At 37.6% G+C, this 21,446-nt stretch overlaps 5 protein-coding genes and 1 long non-coding RNA gene across 6 annotated transcripts; 4 read left to right on the plus strand and 2 right to left on the minus strand.

Moving 5' to 3' along the window:
* Window positions 1-116: 116 nt before the first annotated feature.
* On the plus strand, window positions 117-975 carry LOC140772816 (uncharacterized). The gene has a single exon (XM_073115014.1). It carries the CDS (start codon window positions 254-256, stop codon window positions 758-760), a length of 507 nt encoding a protein of 168 aa, XP_072971115.1. The 5' UTR covers window positions 117-253; the 3' UTR covers window positions 761-975.
* A 3,748-nt stretch (window positions 976-4,723) lies between these two features.
* LOC140775174 (heavy metal-associated isoprenylated plant protein 23-like) lies at window positions 4,724-6,021 on the plus strand. The gene is made up of 2 exons (XM_073118450.1): window positions 4,724-5,344; window positions 5,418-6,021. Exons 1-2 carry the CDS (start codon window positions 5,194-5,196, stop codon window positions 5,714-5,716), a joined length of 450 nt encoding a protein of 149 aa, XP_072974551.1. The 5' UTR covers window positions 4,724-5,193; the 3' UTR covers window positions 5,717-6,021.
* A 372-nt stretch (window positions 6,022-6,393) lies between these two features.
* Window positions 6,394-8,703, minus strand: LOC140775175 (uncharacterized). Its single transcript, XM_073118451.1, has 4 exons — window positions 8,567-8,703; window positions 8,361-8,493; window positions 7,576-7,720; window positions 6,394-6,712 (listed from the first exon to the last, which is right to left on the minus strand). The coding sequence occupies exons 1-3, from the start codon at window positions 8,686-8,688 to the stop codon at window positions 7,586-7,588; spliced, it is 390 nt and encodes a 129-aa protein (XP_072974552.1). The 5' UTR covers window positions 8,689-8,703; the 3' UTR covers window positions 6,394-6,712; window positions 7,576-7,585.
* Window positions 8,559-12,476, plus strand: LOC140775176 (uncharacterized). Its single transcript, XR_012106687.1, has 3 exons — window positions 8,559-8,670; window positions 11,417-11,533; window positions 12,338-12,476. It is a non-coding gene; the product is annotated as an uncharacterized lncRNA (long non-coding RNA).
* Window positions 9,360-13,707, minus strand: LOC140775173 (low affinity sulfate transporter 3-like). Its single transcript, XM_073118449.1, has 12 exons — window positions 13,092-13,707; window positions 12,949-12,997; window positions 12,614-12,821; window positions 12,353-12,527; window positions 11,963-12,028; window positions 11,650-11,880; window positions 11,400-11,526; window positions 10,580-10,866; window positions 10,110-10,303; window positions 9,918-9,997; window positions 9,764-9,840; window positions 9,360-9,666 (listed from the first exon to the last, which is right to left on the minus strand). Exons 1-12 carry the CDS (start codon window positions 13,395-13,397, stop codon window positions 9,514-9,516), a joined length of 1,953 nt encoding a protein of 650 aa, XP_072974550.1. The 5' UTR covers window positions 13,398-13,707; the 3' UTR covers window positions 9,360-9,513.
* Window positions 13,708-15,808: 2,101 nt separating this feature from the next.
* LOC140774630 (sulfate transporter 1.2-like) lies at window positions 15,809-20,348 on the plus strand. Its single transcript, XM_073117706.1, has 14 exons — window positions 15,809-15,983; window positions 16,800-17,178; window positions 17,272-17,320; window positions 17,424-17,631; window positions 17,725-17,899; window positions 17,982-18,047; window positions 18,147-18,260; window positions 18,351-18,467; window positions 18,550-18,676; window positions 18,768-19,054; window positions 19,152-19,342; window positions 19,546-19,631; window positions 19,715-19,791; window positions 19,914-20,348. Exons 2-14 carry the CDS (start codon window positions 16,843-16,845, stop codon window positions 20,055-20,057), a joined length of 1,977 nt encoding a protein of 658 aa, XP_072973807.1. The 5' UTR covers window positions 15,809-15,983; window positions 16,800-16,842; the 3' UTR covers window positions 20,058-20,348.
* The last annotated feature ends 1,098 nt before the right edge of the window (window positions 20,349-21,446 follow it).

Raw genomic sequence — 21,446 nt, forward strand, 5'->3', positions numbered from 1 at the left:
GAAATGGACACAGGAAATTTACAACAATGTCCCTAATGGTTATCGGTAACTTGTGCATGGTTCTAAAACCCGAATCCGATAATAAATTAAAGAGATCGGCATGACGTTCACCGGACTCGCCGACTATTCCCATTCCACTATAGAATCGGTAACGAGTAACGAGTAACGACTACTCGTCTTCTCTCCTGATCTCCTTTCATGGCGAGAACCTTAAAACCCTAAACAAATCTCCGCATTAATTACTCTTCCCAAAATGCCCCTTTTATCCTCCAAAATCCCTCCCCGCTCCCTCCTCCGCCTCCTCCTCCCCTCCTCTTCATCCCTCCCCTTTTCCTCCGGCGCCGCTGCCGCCGAACCCCGCACCCAGAAGCTAAACCGCATCGCTGACGAGCTCCTTTCCCTCACGGACTCCGAGCGCGAGGATTACTCTACTCTCTTCCGCCTTAGGCTAGGCCTCAACATCCCTTCCTCTAGCGGGCTCCCTGCGTCCGCCGCGGCGGCGGAGGGGGTAGCAGCCGGCGCCGGCGAGGAGGAGGTGAAGGAGAAGACGGCATTCGATATCAAACTTGATAAGTTCGACGCCGCCTCCAAGATCAAGGTGATCAAGGAGGTGAGGACTTTTACTGATTTGGGGCTCAAGGAGGCCAAGGAGATGGTGGAGAAGACCCCCGTGATTCTCAAGAAGGGCGTACCCAAGGAGGAGGCCGAGGCGATCGCCGCAAAGCTCAAGGAGGTCGGCGCCACTGTCGTCCTGGAGTGAAGAAGTAGTAAAGATCCCGCCTTCGTAGCTTTTCCTTTTCAAAAATATGTTTTTTTTTTCTGTGGCGGGGTGGGGGAATCATTTCTTGAGTACTTGAATATCACTGGATCATTTTCACTTACTTTGCATTGAATTCTGCAATACAATTTCCATCTTGTTGCGGAACTCTTTCGTAATGCTGAAAAGGATTCTATCCTCTATTGTTTGTTAAATTATCTCGTAGTTTAGTATGAGCAACTCACCTGTTTTTCTATTTTGCAATTGTTTTCTGTATGTGCATGGTTTCTCAGTTTAGTGATAACTATGAATAGTCGGGACAATGAAGGTCGTGATCTACTTACTGAGGTCATATAGTCATAGTTAGAAGACGTCTGGTTCTCTGTGCATGGTTCCACTTTTGCTGGTTATTTTAGTTTGGAACTCATTTTGGTTTGAATTATACAGCTTTTCCCTTTTTCAAGAATCAAAGTTTGCATCTTCTTAAATGCCATTTGCTCTTCGGACATTGCAAGCAACATTTATCATAAGATAACTAAATATGGTCATTTGAACTTGATAGTGGGATTTTAGAGTATGTTCAGTCTTCAAGTTGCAAATGAGCTTTTTTTGTGATCAAAACTCCATTTCATAGATGAACGAGCATTCCATGCATAATGCCTTATTGGTGTCGAAATCCAATCTCTGTTTGCAGGTTGCCCTCTCTACTATAAAAATGATGAAAAAACTTATGTTTCCTATTATCATTTACTACTTGATCTTATGAAGGTAGCAGTGAGCCTCTTGAAGTACTTGATCCTTTTTACCACATTACTTTGGCACGGAGATTGCAATTAGGACAATCTACATTTTTGTGCTCATACTGGCAAAGTGGCACAATAGAAAGCTTCATTTTGTAGCCCTTTATCTGAATAGGAATATAGCCATGCTTACATGACCTTATGATGTAAGAGCAATAGAGAATGGAACTAGAGCTGCTGCTAAGAAAATTTATGAAGTCTACAATCAAGCTTAATACTAGCTTTTCGCTCTTTAGGATCTGCCTTGTGGCATGAAATGATGTATCTCAAGACTGGACTTAGCCTTGTAAGACTCTTGTTACTGAAACCATCTGTTTGATAATTTCTAATGCAAGTAAATGCTAGATTAATACGAGAGATGACTACTCTAAAAGTCTAAAGTGTGATTAATAAGCATATCACATCAAGTTTGAAGTACTTTATTACTACTAAGCTATACTAGTTTTCTTGTAGCCTAGTAAAAACATCAATATTTGCTGAATTTTTTATTACCTGAATTGAAGTTATGAAGTTCAGTGCATTGATTTTCCTTCAACATCTGCTCCTCATTTTCATCACCACCCTCTAGTCTCTTGCATCCTTCTAAACTTGGGAAGCGTTGGAAGTTTCTCTGCTTACAGGCGATATTGCTCCTCAGTTTTCATGAGCTCATCTTGCTCAAGAAGCATTTGGTAAATAGAGCTGAAACAGCTGAAACATAGATAGGCTATATTCATTCATACTTCGACTTGATGGTATGGTCTTTTCCTCATGGATACTTTTCAAAGCATGCAAAAATAAATCAACAACTCAATTATGTAAATCTATGTAAGAAAAGATTTGACACCTGTTATTTGTGATTTACTTACAATTGCGTTATCAATAATCTATATATTTGTTCTTCTCTTCTCTTCTCTTCTCTTCTCTTCTCTTCTCTTGAGCTTGTTACCTTGTCTGCATAATTTTGATTGTTCTGCATATCCAACTGGATCAGGGTCATGACATATAAGATGATTTTTGTCTGAGCTGCAGAACACCTGAAGCATCTCTGGGAAATGGTCATAGATTGATATTTCTTTTTTACCTCTGAGAAATGGTCATAGATTGATGTTTCTAACTTTCTAGGCCCTTCACTAATTTATCTAACCTGTCTACTAATTTACTCGATCATCCAAATACAGGCAAAGTACAGGTCACTTCCACTGATCAAGTGACAAATCTGAATTGCTACCCTTACTGTACACTTTGCTCTTGGTTTTCTTTTCTTTCCCTGTCTCTGAAGCATGCATAGGCCCACATTGTGGAGTTGCTGGGCAGCAATAATTCTTCAATGGAAATGAATGAGTGGTATAGATATCCCCACCACCACCTTCTCTGCACAGTGAGAAAGCTCCGTATCTTTATAAAAAGTGAAGCTTCCTTCTTTCTCCTGCCCTCTCCCATATCGCAACAAAGTTAGCGTTAACCCACAATGTCAACATTGGTGGCTTCAGCCAATAGATTTCAAATTGAATTTCTTTTGTTGTAGGGGCAATCCTAACAATGACATGAGACAGAACAACAAAAACTAGCTTTAATTTGAATAGCGAAAATATCAATTTGGAGAACATTGGTGGTTTGTCTTGTATAAATTGCCTATGGCATATGGATAGGGCCCTTCCACTTTTCCTTAGTGGTTCATTTCTGTACTGGTGTCTGATAGGCCACTTGGCAATTAATTACCTTAAGTTTGGTATGAGGTCTTTGTCACTATTTTGTACTTTCACATTGCCGACCTCTCTCTGTTGTTCTTATCATTCTATCTAATTATCATCCCGTCAATCAAGATAAACAGGGTGTGGACCTTAACAATCAGTTCTATAATTCTATATAAAATTTGCCAGTTAATTTAAGGGAAAAAGAAATCTAGAGTAACTATTTTATTCTTAAAATAACATTTTTAATCTAGAGTAGAATAATTTGATATTTGGTTGTAAATTGAAATAGTGGTGTTATTTTTGATGTGACATAAAGTAGAGTTAAAGTATAAAATAAAAAAAATATTATTTCAAATATTTTAATTTAATTTATAAATTTAAATTGAAGTATTCTTAGGTATGTAATACATACTTGTAGGCATGCATTGGATTTAAGTAAGAAATGAGATGTGAATAGTATGATAGAGGAAATAGATAGATGGAGAACTTAGCAAAATAGGTGGAAAATAGATGAGAGGTAAGAAAGAGGATTTCTTTAAAAAAATTTAAATAAAGGATAAAATTATAACTGAGCTTATGTGTGAAATAATCTGAATAAATATTTTTAATCTAGAGTATGAAATATTTAATACTTGATGACAACTCTGATGCCAAGTTTTAGCAGGTATTTCTGTGGTTAGTTCTTGTGAATTCTGTTTTTAATTTTTATTCCATATGTGACTGTTTCTGAAACCTTAGCCCCCCAATTGGTTCCAGGATATATGCCAACTACTCGGCTCAAATTTATTCAGCAGCACCGCCCAATCATTATGACAACTCTCAGATGGGTCCAAATTTCGTTTTGGTTCAACAACACTTTGGTTGATAAACTATTCACAGATGCATCTGAAGAAGAGTGAGCTGTTTGGTGCAAAGCAAACTGCAATAAAAATTAATGAGATGGAATTATTAATATGCCTTCTCTCTGGATGCATGTAATGCTTTTTGATAGCATCACAGATTTCTTTTACCTGGCATTAGTTGTAAGAACTTGGTTAACAACTGCAGCACAACTCAGAAGGCAGCATAGTTTTTAAGTCATCAATGGAAGAATGAAGAGTCAGAGCACACAGCTATCAATAGAACAGTGAATGGGAAGCAACAAGCCCCCACAAGGCAAATGACACCTGTAAACCTATCAACTTTTTATTGTCTGTCTGATGGCTTGCTCAAATCCAGGACTCAGATGAGTGGCCAAGCTGATCCCAGAGAGGTTTTAATCTTTGCCAGCAGTTTCCTTGTAGCTCACGTATTCATCATCTCAACTGTTGCAGAAAAATATCTAATAGTACATAGTCCTGCATCCCAACAAAATAGGTCGCATGCAAGGGTCTTTCCTTTTGGGTTTATACCACAGCGGTGCCTCTCTTCCTTATCTATCTGATCTTTTGTCTTTGCACAATAATATCTTATTCTTTTTTGAGGCCTATATAAAGAGGGCATAGGACAGCAAGTAAAGGGTAGCAATAACTCTCTGCCTAAGCACCAGAGTGCATGCGAGTTTGAAGCTTCCAAGGGAAAGCCACATTGAGATCAGTATAAATTCTTATTTCCTATCATTCTTCCGTTGCTGGTTCTAGTTATTATATCTGTTCTCCTTCGAGTTTTACCTTGGGTATAATTAGACATCAACTTCAGTGCCATTTCTTGTCCATTCTTCTTCATTTCTTATATATCCTAATCATATCAAGTTGGGTGGTTGTTTCTGTCTCCAGTCCATTTAGAGAAAAAAGCAGCGGCTGGTCCTTTTCGTCTTTCTTTCTGTGATTTCCATAGGAATAAAATACAGCTCCCCTGTGCCCTCTAACCCCATACCAAGATCCATACATCCTTTCACTGGTTTGCAAGTTGTTTGTCCCCATAGAAACCTTCTATCCTTCTCCCTCCATTAGTCTTTTCTTGATAAGTATTCTCTTCCACCATGGGAGGCACCTTGGAGTATTTCTCTGGGTTGTTGGGCAGTTCCCACAAGCACAAGAAGAGGAAACAGTTGCAGACTGTGGAGCTCAAGGTCAGGATGGACTGTGACGGCTGTGAGCTCAAAGTGAAGAAAGCTCTTTCTTCCATGAAAGGTTTGCTCTACTCCTCCTTTCTTATTCTCTGCACTCAGAGTTGGTTTCTAATTCTTGTTTATGGCCTCCTCAGGAGTTCAATCTGTGGATATAAACAGAAAGCAGCAGAAGGTAACAGTCACTGGGTTCGTGGAGCCAAACAAAGTCTTGAAGAGGGCCAAGTCCACAGGGAAGAAGGCAGAGATCTGGCCTTATGTGGCTTACAACTTGGTCGACCATCCATATGCTGCAGGAGCCTATGACAAGAAAGCACCCCCAGGTTATGTCAGAAATGTGGAGGCTGTCAATATCTCACACCAAGGTAACAAGCAGGAAGACCAGATGACCAATATGTTCAATGATGAAAACCCAAATGCCTGCTCCATTATGTAAGAGAGGAGATGCCAAGATCTTTGCTATGTTCATATTTTATCTTAGACTGTTGATGTATTGGTAAGGTACTGTCAATTAAGAGGTATGGATATTGAAGCCTTTAGAAGATGGAAGGAGCTTTTTGGCCTGTTCCCCCCCTTCATATTGATGTTGCTAGTATAGCATATGCATATCCTATGTACTATAGTGTTTCACATCTGGGTGTAGTTTTAATCTAAGGTGTGGATGTCATGTAAGTTCAACTATTTGGAAGCTCAGGTGTAGGTTGTTATATATGTACAGTTATATATTGCCTGTTTGATTTAGTGTCCTTTGTGATGAGACTACATTTACCTTGTTTGGTTGTCTGGGAATATCATGTTTCTCAACAATTTCACTCATCAGCAGCTGCAGTTCCTGTTCACATGGTTGGATGCACAACTAACTTGCTACAAGAAATCCAAACCAAAAGTACATTGGCTTTCCCAATGTATTCAAATTCAATTTGTATTGAGGAATTACCGATGTTGCTTGTTTATTTTTGTTTGGACTTCCCATTTTCTTATAGGGAATTAGTCAAACATGTCCCTACTTCCATAAGGCTCAAAAAGCCAAACAAGCACCGCCCAAACTCCACAATGGAGTATCTCTCTTCACAAAAGGACACAACAAGTACACCACTGAAAAAGGGAAGTATATCAACAAACATCACAGATTGTACCTTCAGATGTTTGGTATTATAAAAATCTTAAGAGGAACATAAATAACAATACAAAAGATTGTCTCGTCCAGAAACTACCATGCTTACGTTTGGTAACAGGCAAGTAAATAGGAAACAGAGTCTCATATAAAACTGGAAGAAAATAAAAAATAAATGACTGAAACATTTCTTCCATGTTTATTTCTGAGCTCTTTTCTCCCATTTATAGCTTGCATAACCTGCCAAGTGCAAACCGTAGTCTGTTACTCAAGTATCTCCAGAAAAACATCCATCTTGCACCGAGTATTTAGAGTGTCCTGTTAAACATGGAACTAGGTTAGTAACCGAACAAAGCAGCAGATTAAGCAGAAATAACTTAGATTATGTTAGCATCTTTCCAGAAAGACAAAGTAAACGAAGGAAAACCAGTTGTGAAGCTTCATCCACTGTGTGGCAATAATGCTCTAGGTCTGTAACCACGGGGATGTGCCTGTTATGTGGTAATAGTCCTTCTACGTGCTTGCGGTAACTAGGTAATAACCCTCCATGCCAAGATGATCTTTATAGCCTATCCAGGAGCAATTAAACTATTATAATTTTCGCAGTGTCCATGCTAAGATTATTTACTCATCAGGTCATGACATAGCTCCTCATGTACTATATCTTCAGGCAATTTTTCAGTAAGACTTCTCCATTGTACAAGGAACTTGCTTTCCTCATATTACTAAACTAGCATGATCTTTTGACTAACTATTCTTCCAACTCATTAATCCATCCTCTCAAAGCATCAACTCTGTTTCAAGCAGAAATTCATAACTCCAGAGCAACAATGAGAACTCTCAAGGAGCTTATTATTTGCGACGAATATGCCATAGAGACCAAGCGAATGCATTAGTATGTCTCTCTTCTGTGCGTGGTTTCATCAAGAAAAACAAGGGTTCATAGCTAAGGAGACAAAGGTCCTTTATCCAGTTGCATTTGGGAACAAAAGGCTAGCATGTTACAGTCTCAAGAAACTAGCACAGTATCAGTGGATTCCTCAAAGTTCTCAAGAGGGTATTGGAAGGAACTTATCTGCATTAGATCTATTTTACACGCTTCATAGAAAGAATGGACAGAGAAAAGGACAACAGAAGCACAAAAATTGCCAGGAAAGCTAACTCTCTCCAATCTGACTCACCTCAGCAACCTTAGAAACGAGAATTATCAAATACCCAAGGTTCATGGAGGAAAAGCTCACGACCATTCATTTGCACTGTTCCTGCAGCTATATCTTCTGTGCGTTTCCGAGCTGCTTCGTCCTTTTTTGCTGATGTGTCAGCATCCTGTTTGAAGAATGCAGCATAATTTGCTCAAACTTCTATATTTCATAATTTAGACAAGATCAACTAAGTGAAAGAAGGGAAAAAAATATCACTTAATCTGTACAATCACATGACTATACTTAAGACAGAAACCCCATCATAGGGTGATTGAGTACTAGATGTTTTAAGAATGGGGCTACAGCCAAGGAGCAAAGGCTTTGCCTTGGTAAAATAAGTTTCCTATGGCAGATTGAAACTCCTGTGGACAAACAAATGACTAAGAAAGATCATAGGGGTTCTATTGGTCATGCGTATCCGGACATGGATAATCTTAAAGCTCTGGGATATGACAATTGAGAAACGCAAGAATAAATGCGATCTGTATATAGTACAATATATAAGATTTCGAGGTGGTTCATGTTAGATCTTCTTAATTCTTCCGACAATTGAACAAGTAAAACTTTCACACCGCAAGAGATCATTGAAAAGAAAAGGAAGGCCATTACCCATCACCTATATTTCTATAACTCATCACTGAATCATTGAAAAGAACGAATCTTGCGATAGAACACGAACTAACTATGCAGCAAAGGTAAACAATCTAAAGAGACCCAAGAGTCCAAATCCAATAAGGAAGAGGAATGAGATTGAAAGGTCGAACCTTTCGGCGTTTCCAGGAGAGGAATTGAGCCTCCGAGATAGGCGTGGGCCGGGGTCCGACTCCTTCGCCGTTTCCCCTCTGCTGTCGCTCCTCTTCCGCGCCCATCACAGCCAGGAACAGAGGAAAGGTCGTCCTAGGGTTCAGAACGAACTCTATAATAGTATTTGCAAATAGCCCCTTATATTATTGGTTATATAGATAAGTACCCCGACATTATGCAAGGGAGATCTTTGTAAAATAACTCCTGTGATGTCTTCGTCTTCCCTTCCGGCGCTTCATCTTCTTTGCCATCTGGTATCCTCTTCTTGAGGTATTCTCCGGACAACATAGACGATGTCAGCGATTTGTTCTTTTTCAATCATAGCAATATTTTATGTACTTTGTTGCATAAGAGTAGACAAACGTGATTTTTCTAGTATATTTTGTGGATTTTACGTGATTGAATACGTAAAAAGATTTACCCGGCTCTAACGCGTCTCTCCTAGAAAGCGAACTATGGAAAATCTCATCCTGTTTTTGTGTCAAAGATTATTTTATTCGCTCTTGCGCTTTGTGATTGCTTGCAATCTCCATGGCAAAGCTATCAAAATGTTGTCTTGCATTGATACGAACTGCTTGATATTGATCTCTCTAGAGTTGTATCTTCACATCTTGCTAAATGCGATTCCACCACTCTACTCTTGTGAATTCTAGTTCCTTTAAGATTTTGAAGGCATTTAATTGGATCTTCTGATACTTATCTTTGAATGGATCTGTTGGGTAAGTTCTACATCAGATGAATCCGAGGGTAAATTTAGCTTACACCTTTTATGGTTCTCTTTGTTATTCTTTGCTTGCTTTACCATCTTATTTTGAGTGAAATGATTTAGATTGGACTTTGTATGAAGTGACGAGATTAGTGTAGAAAGTTCCAAGGGAATTTCTATCTCAGAGGCATTTCACACCTCAATTTCTATAATAAAAGCTGTCTTGAAGCGGGTAGTGAACTGCAAATAAAGCTCCATCCAAAAGTTGTTACCTTTTATTCCCAGGTGTTTGATACTTTGATACAAGCACCTTAGCAACATTCTGTGAACTAAGTGATTCTTTTCCATGGTTTTACTTGAAAGGGGTAAAAGAGAGAGTGAAAAAGAGCAGATGATACTTTCAATTTTCAACAAGCAAAGCAATTGTCTTTCCTGTCTCCTAGACATGCTTCCACTGCTTCACCCACTGTGAGAAAGATCCATGTTGCTCCAATCTTGTGAACAATGCTGGCCAACTTCATCTTGTTAATCACCTCCCATGCAGGATTGGCAATAGCTAGCTGCCGAAATAAGAGCAAGATTTTCAGAGAATCCACAAAATGCATAGAGGATGTAAATTCTTTCACTTTAATTCAACTATGTGGTAGATGGGCTCACCTGTATCCTAAGAGAAACCAACTCACCATGTATTTCTCCAAGTGCTGTGATTCCTGAGGTGTCAATATTCATCACATCTGCAGCCAAACATATTTATCAGACAATTGATTCTTTAGTAGTAATTCAGAAGGATATTATAGGCTAGATAACCTACTTGACATGTCAATAACCACTGATTGAATTTTCTCTGTTGCCTTAGTTGCCTCATATTTCTCTTTTATCAAACTTATGATCCTGCAGCAAATTAGTAACTGTAAGATAAACATTTGAAGATTATTTTTCAGGATAGTAAGAAATCATCATTGATCACATTTTTTTCTGTTTGGATTCTTAAGCCTACCCATACCTTCCTCTGATGAAATTAGCATTCATGAAACAAAGGAAGAATGAGTCGATGCGGATTAACAGTAAGCATGGTGTTCCAGAAGCCATCGGATATTGTCTCATGCTGCAGAAAATGTCTGTCCCTTGTATTCTCCCAAGAATTTCTATATGAGGCAATAGCGATAGTATAAGGACCTTGGCGAAGGAGATGACTACCTGCAACATTGCGAGCCCTTTAAGCAATAATGTTTGTAGAAGACAATAGATGGCTGATAACTCTGAATTGTTCTGTGAGAATTAGATGATTGTTAAAGGTATTTGGGTCTTATAGTGACAATTTATACTCGAGAAGACTGGAAATTTTCATGTCATCACAACTACTAAGTCATTTCATCTGGATATGTACTTCTGTTATTACAGGGAAGAGTAAATAAAGTCATGCACTACTAAGTAATGTATCATTTTAACTGAAATAACAACAAACCATCATACCGCTGCCAAAAGACCAATTTCTACTGATCCAAATAGAACACCTAGGAATGCTCCAGAGCAAGCAAGAAAGTCCATCTTGTCAACTTGCCATATATTGCAAACTTCTTTTATATCAATCAGTCCAGGTAGGGCAGAGAGAATAATTGATGCAAGGATGGCCACTGGGGTGTAGTATAAGAACCTTGTGAGCAGCTGTAAGGCTATAATCACTGTGATGGACATGACAATGTTCGAGACTGTTGTTTTGCACCCAGCACTGAAGTTTACAGCTGTTCGAGAAAAGGAGCCTGTAGATCTTTACAGTATCACATATTAGCTATGCATTTGATATAGTTCAACTGCACTTTAATGAGAAGAATTATTTTGGTTTGTTTACTGTAAGACATTCATTCATGGTTTTCTGATCTAGCTTCTGATAACATATGCAATTCTGAAAAAGATTTGCATAAGTAAGAGTAATTTGATTACTAGTTCTGCACAGATACTTCTTGTTTATAAACATAGGCATATATGTGTGTTTATGACAGAAAATTAACTTGATCAATCAAAATTTTGTTGGATTTATCTTGTTAATCATGTATTTTGGTCATTTCTTTATGAGAACTTCTAATAATCCGACATTGTTCTGCATAGGCTTTACTTTCTCTGAAGTAAAAGATTGAATATTATTTTTTATCAACTCCAGTCTGTTATTTATTTATAAACACTATGTTAGCGTGTATTATCTGTGGTTCCTTTGAAGACAGCATTCTGTGACACATTTCAACAAAATTTTCTTCTAGATTTTCACACTCTGTCATTTTCTGAACATCGTATTTACCTGTTGCAACATAGCAGGAGGATATAGATCCAGCAATATTCATGAAGCCCATTGCCATCATTTCCTTGTTTCCATCAAGTTGATAACCTTTTATTGAGGCAAAAGATCGTCCAACAGCTATTGCCTCCTGAAATGTATGTCATTTCAAATTTCTCATAAATATTGAAAGTACTCCATATTGATATTTTATCAAAGAAAAATACATCCAAGATATGAGTTCTGAACAAAAACTAATGGAGAGAGGATAAACCGTCAGAGCGATGACTGCACAAATGAGACCAATCTTTGCACACTCCCCTAAATATGGCCCTGTTAGCTGTATTTGTTTAGCTGAATTTGGATTTAACCCTCCATTTACATGCTGTATAATATTAACACCATGTTTGTCACCTCTTGTCACAAAGACCAAAAGAGTTGACAGAATAACAGAGAGAAGAGGGGCAATGGCAGTCAACCGGAAGAGCTTCTTATTCCTCCTGGCCTAACAATAGGATGTTTTGATAACATTAGATTAAATAAAAAGATAATTCAATCTGAGAAAGATTTGAGTCTTCTACTCTTACCATGAATCTTGCAATAAGAATGAATATCAGGAATGAACATCCAATGAGAAAATTGTTTGGGTGCCACTGTCAACAAAGAAGACATAGAAATACTTAAGTTAGACAGTGTTAGTTGAAAGTTGTTTTTGAGATATAATCTGATGGCATAAAGCACACAGTTCTAGGATAAATATTTATCAGACAAGAGATTGATCTCATCTATGATCTGGGTGATGCTTATATAAACTATAGAGTACTAGAAACCTTAAGAAACACACCAAGCTTCATAACTGTTTAGTTTTAAAAAATTATCCAAGTTTACTTGTAATAGTTGCTTCACAGTTCTGATGACATTGGTATAAAAGGTCTTTTTTATAGACATGTTCCTGTCTTCAGTTTAACATAACCTACAGGGTGATGAACTGCAAGCCAGACTGACTTGGCGACAGAAACCACATCAGTATTGTTTGTGAAGTGAGTGATCCCAAGAAGTCCTTTCAGCTGCTGTGCTCCTATCACAATAGCTGCTCCTGCCATGAAACCGACGATTGCAGCATGTGAGAGGAAGTCCACGAGGAATCCTAATCTGAAATCATGAACAAGGAAAGCAAGTAAATTAGCTGCCAACTGAATGAATCCTAAAGCTCTATAAAGGAAGATAAGAGGATCCACCTGAACAATCCAAAAGAAGCTTGAAATATGCCGGCAAAAAGTGTTACTGTAAATACCAGCTTCGTATAGGCAATAGGATCAACAGTTGGGTCCACTACTTTCTGAACCATGGAGGACAGAAGCAGAGATACAACAGCAACTGGACCGATTGCTAACTCTCTCGAACTCCCCATTACAGCATAGACGAGCGGTGGTACAACACTTGTATCTGCTAGGACCAATGAGGTAATCATCATCATCATCATCATCTAAAGTATCTCTAGTTATGTTTGTTTGATACTGTGGAAGTTTAAATAAAAAATTCTAGACTTGATATGAAGGCAAAGCCAACTTACAAAGACCATACTGGGGATCAAGTTTAGCTAAATTAGCATATCCAATGCTCTGCAGAAAATATCAGGTATCCATTAGAGCATGAGAAATATGGATGTGTAGACTGCTCATACAATCTATATATGCAGCTCATGTAATGAATTACCTGTGGAATGCCAAGGCTTGCAAGAGTTACACCAGCCATCAAGTCACCCCTAAATGACTTAAAGTCATACTGCCTTCCCCATTGAAGCACTGGAAACAGACCTCGCAGTGCTGATATGGTCCATCTGAGCAGTGAGAAAGACTTGTTTCCTCGAGGAAGAATCGCTTCTTTCATCGACAATGAGAGCTTCTCCCATATAGAAGGTGGCTCTGGAACATTAAGCACTAAATTAGCTGTATTGGTTCTACTAGATTCTTGGACAACATTCTCTGGTATGTGAGTGGGCTCAATTGCGAATGACTCCATGACTCCTTCAAGTATGCAGGAGAACTCTTTTAAAGAGCTGTAAGGATATCCATTGAGATTGCGTTGCTGTCATTGCATATATGAATAAATAAAGTAGTGGAGAGATATAGGAGATACGCAATCTTGGTCACATGATCTACTCGAGGAATGTCGAATCTTGAATGTCTTATTATTATAGGAGCATCATTTGTTGCTTAACAGAAGCAGACAATGGTGTTGCCATCTGATCACGGATTTCCTACTGTCCTGTGGGATGAAGTTGCTTTAAATATTTCAACTTTGACGTCGACTAGTCTATAACAAGAACAGTAGTTCCTCATGATCCAATCATGTTCTATATTTTCTGATAAGAATATAATTTTTTCTTTCCTCTTTCCTAAATTACATCCGTATATCATTTTTTCTTCCATTTTCTAATTCTTACCGACTTATTATCGTTTAAAATATCGATTGTAAGTCTGAAATTTACCCAAATTACAAAGATTTCTTTACCCTCAAAAGAAATTATTATATACTTATATCACACCTGCTGGTAAAGAACAGCCCAGAAGGAGGCCCAAATATCCCACTTCCATGAGCCCAGTTGTGGATTCTTAACGGGCCGACTCGAGCCCCCAAGATCGAGAAGTTTACTCCCCCCTCGATCATTACAAAAATGTCTGCAAGAGTAATTAAACTTTTTATTTTCATTTTTGGGATAATATCCCGTTCTCCCATTGATTCTTAATTAATTATCCGCTAAGGGTTTTTTTTTTTTCGTAAACAAATATTATGTGATAAGTTTTAGACTATTTTACTCCTATTTTATAGGGAAAACTAAATAAATATTTAAATATTAAATAAATAACGAATTAATATAAAATGGGATAATTATACTTATTAGACTTCGAAATTTGTGTGACATTCTAATATTTGCTCACATAATTTACACGTGATAAATATGAAAAAGGAAAATTTAATAATTGTTTAGTGGATTCATGTGAAGGTTATTTAAATTGAAAACAGGTTACAGTGAAATTAAGCGAGTGGGGTTGACCCACTCCCATTCAATAAATGAACAGCCCCACATATTATAAATGAACAACATGGTCTTGTCCTCTTGGTAGATGGAAAGGTCAAGGTTATGACATTTTACACCCTATGTTTTGGATGAATATTATTTTGCCCCCTTAAATTTGTCCTACACCTTTAACCTTCTCAATTTTTACCTGTACGATATTTTTGGACATATTTATAGACGAGGACAAGGGAGAGGACAAGTGGGACAAAAACTTTAGAAGAGGAGATTAATAATACGAAGAGAATATTTAGGAGGTTGATAAAAAGGGGGGAATTTTGATAATAAAAAAATGAGGGGGTAAATTGATTTTCATCCAAAGGGGGGTAAAACATATTTAATCAGAAAAAGTTAAGTTTAGGTGCTGACAGCCGGATATACTAAAAATATCGAGAAAAAATAGTGGAGTTTTCTAATAGGAAGGCGGTGAAACGCAAAAAGATCTAATAAATACCAAGAAATTCCAACGTTTGAAACCGAGACGATGTATTGACTCTGCCTCTCTCCCTTGCAAGTGGGTTACTACCGATTATTATACTTGATAGGTATGTTTCCCACCGCTAATGAGATTATGAGTTTGATTTCGACCTCATATAATATTATGGAGAAAATTAGTTAGTTGTTTACCTCAATGGCTCAATTCGATTTATGACTTGACAGGACAGTTGGTTTGAAAGAGCGACGAAGACTTAGAGCAGGTCTCAGTGGTATTTAATTCGGAGCAATTGTTTAGTGATGCACAAGACTTGAAATTTATACTAGGTAGCTTACTATATTGACTAAAAGCTTGGCGAGACTTAAGTGTTTCTGTATTTATGAAGAATTTATTTTTTATCCAAGATACTTTCTTCATAACTAAGGAGATCATAAGATCGATTCTAACTCCAAATAAATTTTTACAGAGAAAATTATTTGAACTATGCGACTTAATATATTAGCCTTAATATTTTTTATATTTAGAAAATATTAGCTCTTTGTCGGAGCCATATCTAGTCTTCGAGTTCTTTAATAATTAAAAATGGCAAAGTGGACAATCTTTTCAAAATATATATATTTTCCAAAAAAAGAAGAAGTTGCAACGCGGCAAAACTAATAAACAGAAAAAAGAAATAAACAAATTGACGTAGCAAAACTAGAAAGTAGAAACATTTCAGATTTTGCTGAGGTCAAATTGACGAACATCTTCCTGTCTATAATTCGTTTGTGTTCGTTGGATTTGGACGTAATATCTAAATTTGTCCCATCTATCCGACTTTACGAACAAGTTCCGAATCAATTACGTCCACAAAGACATTAGAAAAGTCTGTCCTTGAATTGGAACCTCTGTTTTCCACCTAATCTTCGCCCCCATTATTTTCTTTGATGCTTGCGACCCTTTTGACTTTGTCATATTAATTTTGGGAATTTGAAAGGACTTCAAAGAGAAAAGCAAAAAGAAAGATAAAGTTTTGCTGATGGGAGACAAACATTCGGGCTTCCAGTCTTCCACTATTGATGGCTTCTAACACTCCTTGTTCGCACACTCGAAGGTGAGTATTTTATTCTTCATTTTTCTCTTTTTGGTTCTAGGATTTTCGCTTTCCTTATTATTTAAATCCAGGAAAGTATCCAAAGATGCGAAAAGGTTAAAACGTTTTATTGTTTCCTTAGGGTTCATATAGTGGGATTATTTTAATCGGGAAAAGATATTATATTTCTAGTAGTATATGATGCTTATTCCAAAAGTTGCGGTTAATAAATTTGGGTATCTTAATGTTTGTAAAAGTATGCATATCTTTCTGCTCTTATTCTTCTCTTCAAATTTCTTCTTTCTCGTAGTGCTAAGTTTACATAGCCATTCAATGAATTCTATATCAGAACCATGATAAGTGCCTTTTCTATGGAACTCACTGGTTAACAAAGAGCACTTGCTCTTCCGATTTACAATCACCACTCATCAGTAGAAAATTTGGTTTCAACTACTACTCTATCTTACTAATGGAACTTGATGATCTAGATTTCCTTTTCTTGGATATGGACTTATATGTGTGCTAGATTCATACTTGCAGTATAATTTTGGTCCAGTGGAAGTTTGACTTTCTATATGGTCTAATGACTGCGTCTAGACACTATCCTTACTATATACATAATGGTGCTAGTATAATATGTCCAACTGAGAGAAGACCCTCTTCATTTTTGAAGTGCACATCGGAATTCCAATTAGATACCTATCACGATATCAGTAATTCCTAGTAATGAACATGTGCATCATAGTTATTGAACCATAAAATGTGATACTTTTGGAAAATATTGCTTGTTCTTATGTAACTTCTTGTCATATATTTTGACCACTCTTCTTTTCGCAGGTGTTGATATCATTTTCGCGCTTTGGCAAGTTAGTAGTTAGTAATGGGTCACTCTTTCTCTGATAAAGATGAGAGCAAAGAACTAGACATAGCAAGCCTTTCTTACTCACACCACCATACAGAGAACACCCGATATGTTTACAAGGTGGGATTTCCTCCAAAGAGAAATTTCATTGCAGAGATCACTGACAGAGTCAAGGAAACATTCTTTGCGGATGACCCTTTGCACCGCTATAAGGACCAACCAAGATCAAGGAAGCTAATGCTAGGTTTACAATACTTCTTCCCAATTCTTGAGTGGGGAAGGCACTATAATCTGGGAAAGTTTAAGGGTGATTTAATTGCTGGATTGACCATTGCAAGTTTGTGTATTCCTCAGGTATGCATAGTTCAACAAAGAATATGTTTCTAAAATATTATTTGAACTAGCCCAGTGAATGGACCTCTTATATGATATCTTGTCATAAACTAGGACATTGGATATTCAAAGCTGGCTAATTTGGATCCACAATACGGGCTCTGTGAGTTCTGAGATAGTGTTTATGCTGTCGAAGTAATATGTTTCATTGTTATTCAAGAAATGGTTTATAACTTTTAGCTAATTTGCAATTCTATTTGTTGCAGACTCCAGCTTTGTTCCACCTCTAATTTATTCTGTAATGGGTAGCTCGAAGGATCTTGCCATTGGACCTGTAGCAGTTGTGTCTCTCTTGCTCGGGACGCTTCTCCAAAATGAACTTGATCCAGTGAAGGACAAGGAAGAGTATCGGCGTCTTGCATTCACAGCAACCTTTTTTGCTGGTATCACTCAAGCAGCACTTGGTTTTTTGAGGTGAGCACCAACACTCCTGCATATAATTACAATATATATCTTTGCTTCGTAGGATCTACAACGCAAACTCCAATATTTGATCGCACCTTTCAGGCTGGGCTTTCTGATAGAATTCCTTTCTCATGCTGCCATTGTTGGATTCATGGCTGGAGCAGCCATTACCATCGCACTTCAACAGCTAAAAGGATTTCTTGGCATACAAAAGTTTACCAAGAAAACTGACATTATTTCTGTTATGAGATCTGTGTGGGGCTCAGCTCAACATGGGGTATGGAACACTTCTGTGTTCTTTCTGTTCCACCCACACGAGTTTTATGAGTAACCGTTGATTAAATTTTGTTCTATTTCAGTGGAACTGGCAAACTATAATAATAGGAGCAACCTTCTTGGCATTCCTCCTGTTTGCGAAATACATTGTATGAACTAAGAATTTCTTCTACTTTGGAAGGATGTCCTTAAACTTTCATGTACTTGATCGTTGTATTCCTAACACTGTAGCCATTTGACACTAACAGGGCAAGAAGAGGAAAAATCTTTTCTGGGTTTCAGCAATTGCCCCACTGCTTTCAGTAATTATATCCACTTTCTTTGTTTACATAACTCGTGCTGATAAGCATGGTGTTCAGATTGTAAGTCCTTAATTTTTTGGTCATTTAGAACTTAGAAGAGATTTTATCTATTGTAAGAGTGGATGAAGGCAGTCGCCATTTCAAATGCAGGTTAATAAAATAGAGAAGGGCCTTAACCCCTCATCGATTCATCAAATTCATTTCACTGGCTCATATGCTGCCAAAGGATTCAGAATTGGAGTAGTAGCTGGAATGATAGGCTTGACGGTATTCTAGATGCAACTGTTAACATCTCAATCATGATTTCTAGAATATTTTTCACTTGGACTAATAAGTGCACATTTATCAGGAAGCCATAGCAATTGGAAGAACATTTGCTGCAATGAAAGACTATCAGTTAGATGGAAATAAAGAAATGTTTGCTCTCGGAACCATGAATACTATTGGTTCGATGGCTTCTTGCTATGTAGCAACAGGTAGTATATCTGATTTGTTTTACAATTAAGATTATGATTTACTTGCAATGTTTAATACTTTAATTCTTGCAAAAAAATGGACTTATGCCAGGTTCCTTCTCACGCTCAGCAGTCAATTTCATGTCCGGCTGCAATACAACAGTTTCTAATATGGTTATGTCATCGGTGGTATTACTCACATTGGTATTGATCACTCCCCTGTTCAAGTACACTCCAAATGCCATTCTTTCATCCATCATTATCTCGGCTGTGATTGGCCTGATCGACTATGAGGCAGCATATTTAATCTGGAAGGTTGATAAATTAGACTTTATTGCCTGCATGGGAGCTTTCTTTGGTGTTGTGTTTGAGTCGGTCGAGATTGGACTCCTAATCGCTGTAAGAATATGCTGCTGCCTTCTCTAATGTTTGTTCACTTTGGGAATTTTCGTATTGGAATCAAGAATTACTTTTTTCTGTTTACTTTTCCTCATAGGTCTCAATATCACTAGCTAAGATACTTCTTCAAGTGACGAGGCCAAGGACAGCTTTACTCGGCAATCTTCCAAGAACTACTGTATACAGGAACATTGAGCAATACCCAGAAGCAACCAAAGTACCAGGAGTTCTGATTGTCAGAGTGGATTCAGCTATCTACTTCTCCAACTCCAACTATGTCAAGGAGAGGTACCTACTGAATATGTTATCTTGATTAGATTTGGTGAAACCATCATCAGCCTTCATTTCTATCCAACCTTCATGGAAATCAGTTCCTGATCGTATGCATATTTGAGTTTTTTCCTGTTTGAAAAAAGATATATGAGTTGACAAAAAGTAGCCTACAGAAGTTGCTAAAAGAAGCAATAAAAAGCTGTCATTTTCCTTGTCAGAATCATAAGATGGTTGAGAGATGAGGAAGAGCAATTAAAAGCGAAGAACCTACCAAGAATTGATTTCTTGATAGTTGAGATGTCACGTAAGAAACCATATTTTCTTAATTTTATCTACATTTTCTATGTCCATATTACTAAATATCACAATTTGGTATGCATTTTGCAGCGGTAACTGACATCGACACCAGTGGCATCCATGCCCTGGAGGAGTTGTGCAAGAGCCTCCAAAAGCGCAATGTACAGGTGAGGAAGAATATTAGCGGTAATATAATCCTATAGTGTTGAAAATGAAGACAATATTACTATGTTATAGATTGAAGAGTTAGTACCCTTTGTAACGACTTATATTATGCTTGTTATCTCAGCTTGGCCTTGCCAATCCTGGGCCTGTGGTGATCGACAAACTCCGTTTAGCCAATTTCACTGAGCTCATCGGCCAGGACAATATCTTTCTGACAGTTGGAGAAGCAGTAATGGCTTTTGCTCCAAAACCACTACAAGATGCATGAGGAACCATGAAATAGTGATTGCTTTCTGTTAAGAGAATTGAGATCATCTGAAAGGTCGGTGTCTCGGGTTGCCTTGTAATCTTATAGGAGTACAGAGAGCACATGAATAGAATAGAAGCTGATATGGTAATAAGGGGGAGGTATATAATTGGTCTTGCCACAGGGTTAGATTATATGAGAAGGGTGAGGTAGACAGAGAGAAGCAGAGTTATATATATGTTAGAATTATTGCGTAGTGTAGTAAATCATTGTGCCACTTTTGCACCTAATAAAGTTAACTTTTCTCCTGAATTATGCTGGTCCATTTGTATCATGAATCTCAAGATGCTACATTTGTAGTGCTAAATGAGAAACCATCGTAAGTAAAAGAATTTTGATCTTCCTTTTTGATCTTCCCATTAAAGGTTAAGAGTGTGTACTTTAGACCCAAAATTCGAAAGGAATATATGTGATTGATAGGATCCACAAACTAAAAATCGATTTTGATACTACACTCTATATGTGTAGATGCAATTTTTTCAAATACATAGAACTAAACGGCCGGTATATAATTTAAAGATGAAATCTTTCTCGCCGAGCATTCTGATACTTGGTGCTTTAGATAGGACCAAAAATTTGTGGATGAACTTAAAGATGTCTGTATCTGACTCTGAATAGTTGAGAAAATGAAGCTTAATTATTTTTATGGTTATAGATGCTTAAGCACACATGGTTATCTAATCTATGCATAAAAAGGAGCAACATGTGCACATTCACTGCAACTGATAGTTCCCTCGAAGTTTCTAACAATGGAGAAGAATAGAAGTTATGGAAAACAAAAGGTGCACTAATTACAATGAGAACACGTAGAAACAAAGAGACGTGGTCTAGATTAACTATGATTATGATTTCAGAAGATATCAAAAGAAGGATTTCTGGTCCATTTAGTATTCTGGAACTCGGTTCTTCGTCGTCTTCTTCTTCTTCTCCTTGTCCTTCTTCTCTATTTCCTTCCTTTTCTTCTTCTCCTTCTCCTGTTCTTGTTTCTTTCTCTCTCTTTCCTTCTCTTCCTTCTTCCTCCTCTCTTCTTTCTCTTTCCTCCCCTTCTCCTCCTTTCTCTTCTTCTCCCTTCTTACCTCTTCCTTCTTTGCTTTCTCGAGCTCCTCTTTCCTTTGTCTCTTCCTCTCCTCCTTGGATGACCCCATGGGCCTCTTTCTCATGGTGAAGCACATCTTTCTCTCCAGCCTCTTCCATGAGAAGAGCCCATGTTTATATGTAAGTCATAGAACTTTGGGGTCTGGTTTTGCCACTCTTGGCTTTCAGCATTGGCCTGCAGCCGTTTAGCTGATCATTTAACAAATTAAAGACAAGAAGGAAGGACAACGATAACTTCTAACTCCAGCAGCTGCA

The sequence above is a fragment of the Typha angustifolia genome, chromosome 13, assembly GCF_048772165.1.
Source record: "Typha angustifolia cultivar Huaian chromosome 13, ASM4877216v1, whole genome shotgun sequence".
Lineage (NCBI taxonomy): Eukaryota > Viridiplantae > Streptophyta > Magnoliopsida > Poales > Typhaceae > Typha > Typha angustifolia.

Coding starts and splice junctions, on each gene's coding strand:
- LOC140772816 (XM_073115014.1), top strand. CDS start 254: ATGCCCCTTTTATCCTCCAAAATCCCTCCCCGCTCCCTCCTCCGCCTC.
- LOC140775174 (XM_073118450.1), top strand. CDS start 5,194: ATGGGAGGCACCTTGGAGTATTTCTCTGGGTTGTTGGGCAGTTCCCAC. Junction 5,345..5,417: donor AGCTCTTTCTTCCATGAAAG/GTTTGCTCTACT, acceptor TGGCCTCCTCAG/GAGTTCAATCTGTGGATATA.
- LOC140775175 (XM_073118451.1), bottom strand. CDS start 8,688: ATGTTGTCCGGAGAATACCTCAAGAAGAGGATACCAGATGGCAAAGAA. Junction 8,494..8,566: donor CTCCCTTGCATAATGTCGGG/GTACTTATCTAT, acceptor TCTGAACCCTAG/GACGACCTTTCCTCTGTTCC. Junction 7,721..8,360: donor TCTCCTGGAAACGCCGAAAG/GTTCGACCTTTC, acceptor TTCTTCAAACAG/GATGCTGACACATCAGCAAA.
- LOC140775173 (XM_073118449.1), bottom strand. CDS start 13,397: ATGGAGTCATTCGCAATTGAGCCCACTCACATACCAGAGAATGTTGTC. Junction 12,998..13,091: donor CAAGCCTTGGCATTCCACAG/GTAATTCATTAC, acceptor TATTTTCTGCAG/AGCATTGGATATGCTAATTT. Junction 12,822..12,948: donor TGATCCCCAGTATGGTCTTT/GTAAGTTGGCTT, acceptor TGGTCCTAGCAG/ATACAAGTGTTGTACCACCG.
- LOC140774630 (XM_073117706.1), top strand. CDS start 16,843: ATGGGTCACTCTTTCTCTGATAAAGATGAGAGCAAAGAACTAGACATA. Junction 17,321..17,423: donor GGATCCACAATACGGGCTCT/GTGAGTTCTGAG, acceptor TATTTGTTGCAG/ACTCCAGCTTTGTTCCACCT. Junction 19,055..19,151: donor AGATTGGACTCCTAATCGCT/GTAAGAATATGC, acceptor TTTTCCTCATAG/GTCTCAATATCACTAGCTAA.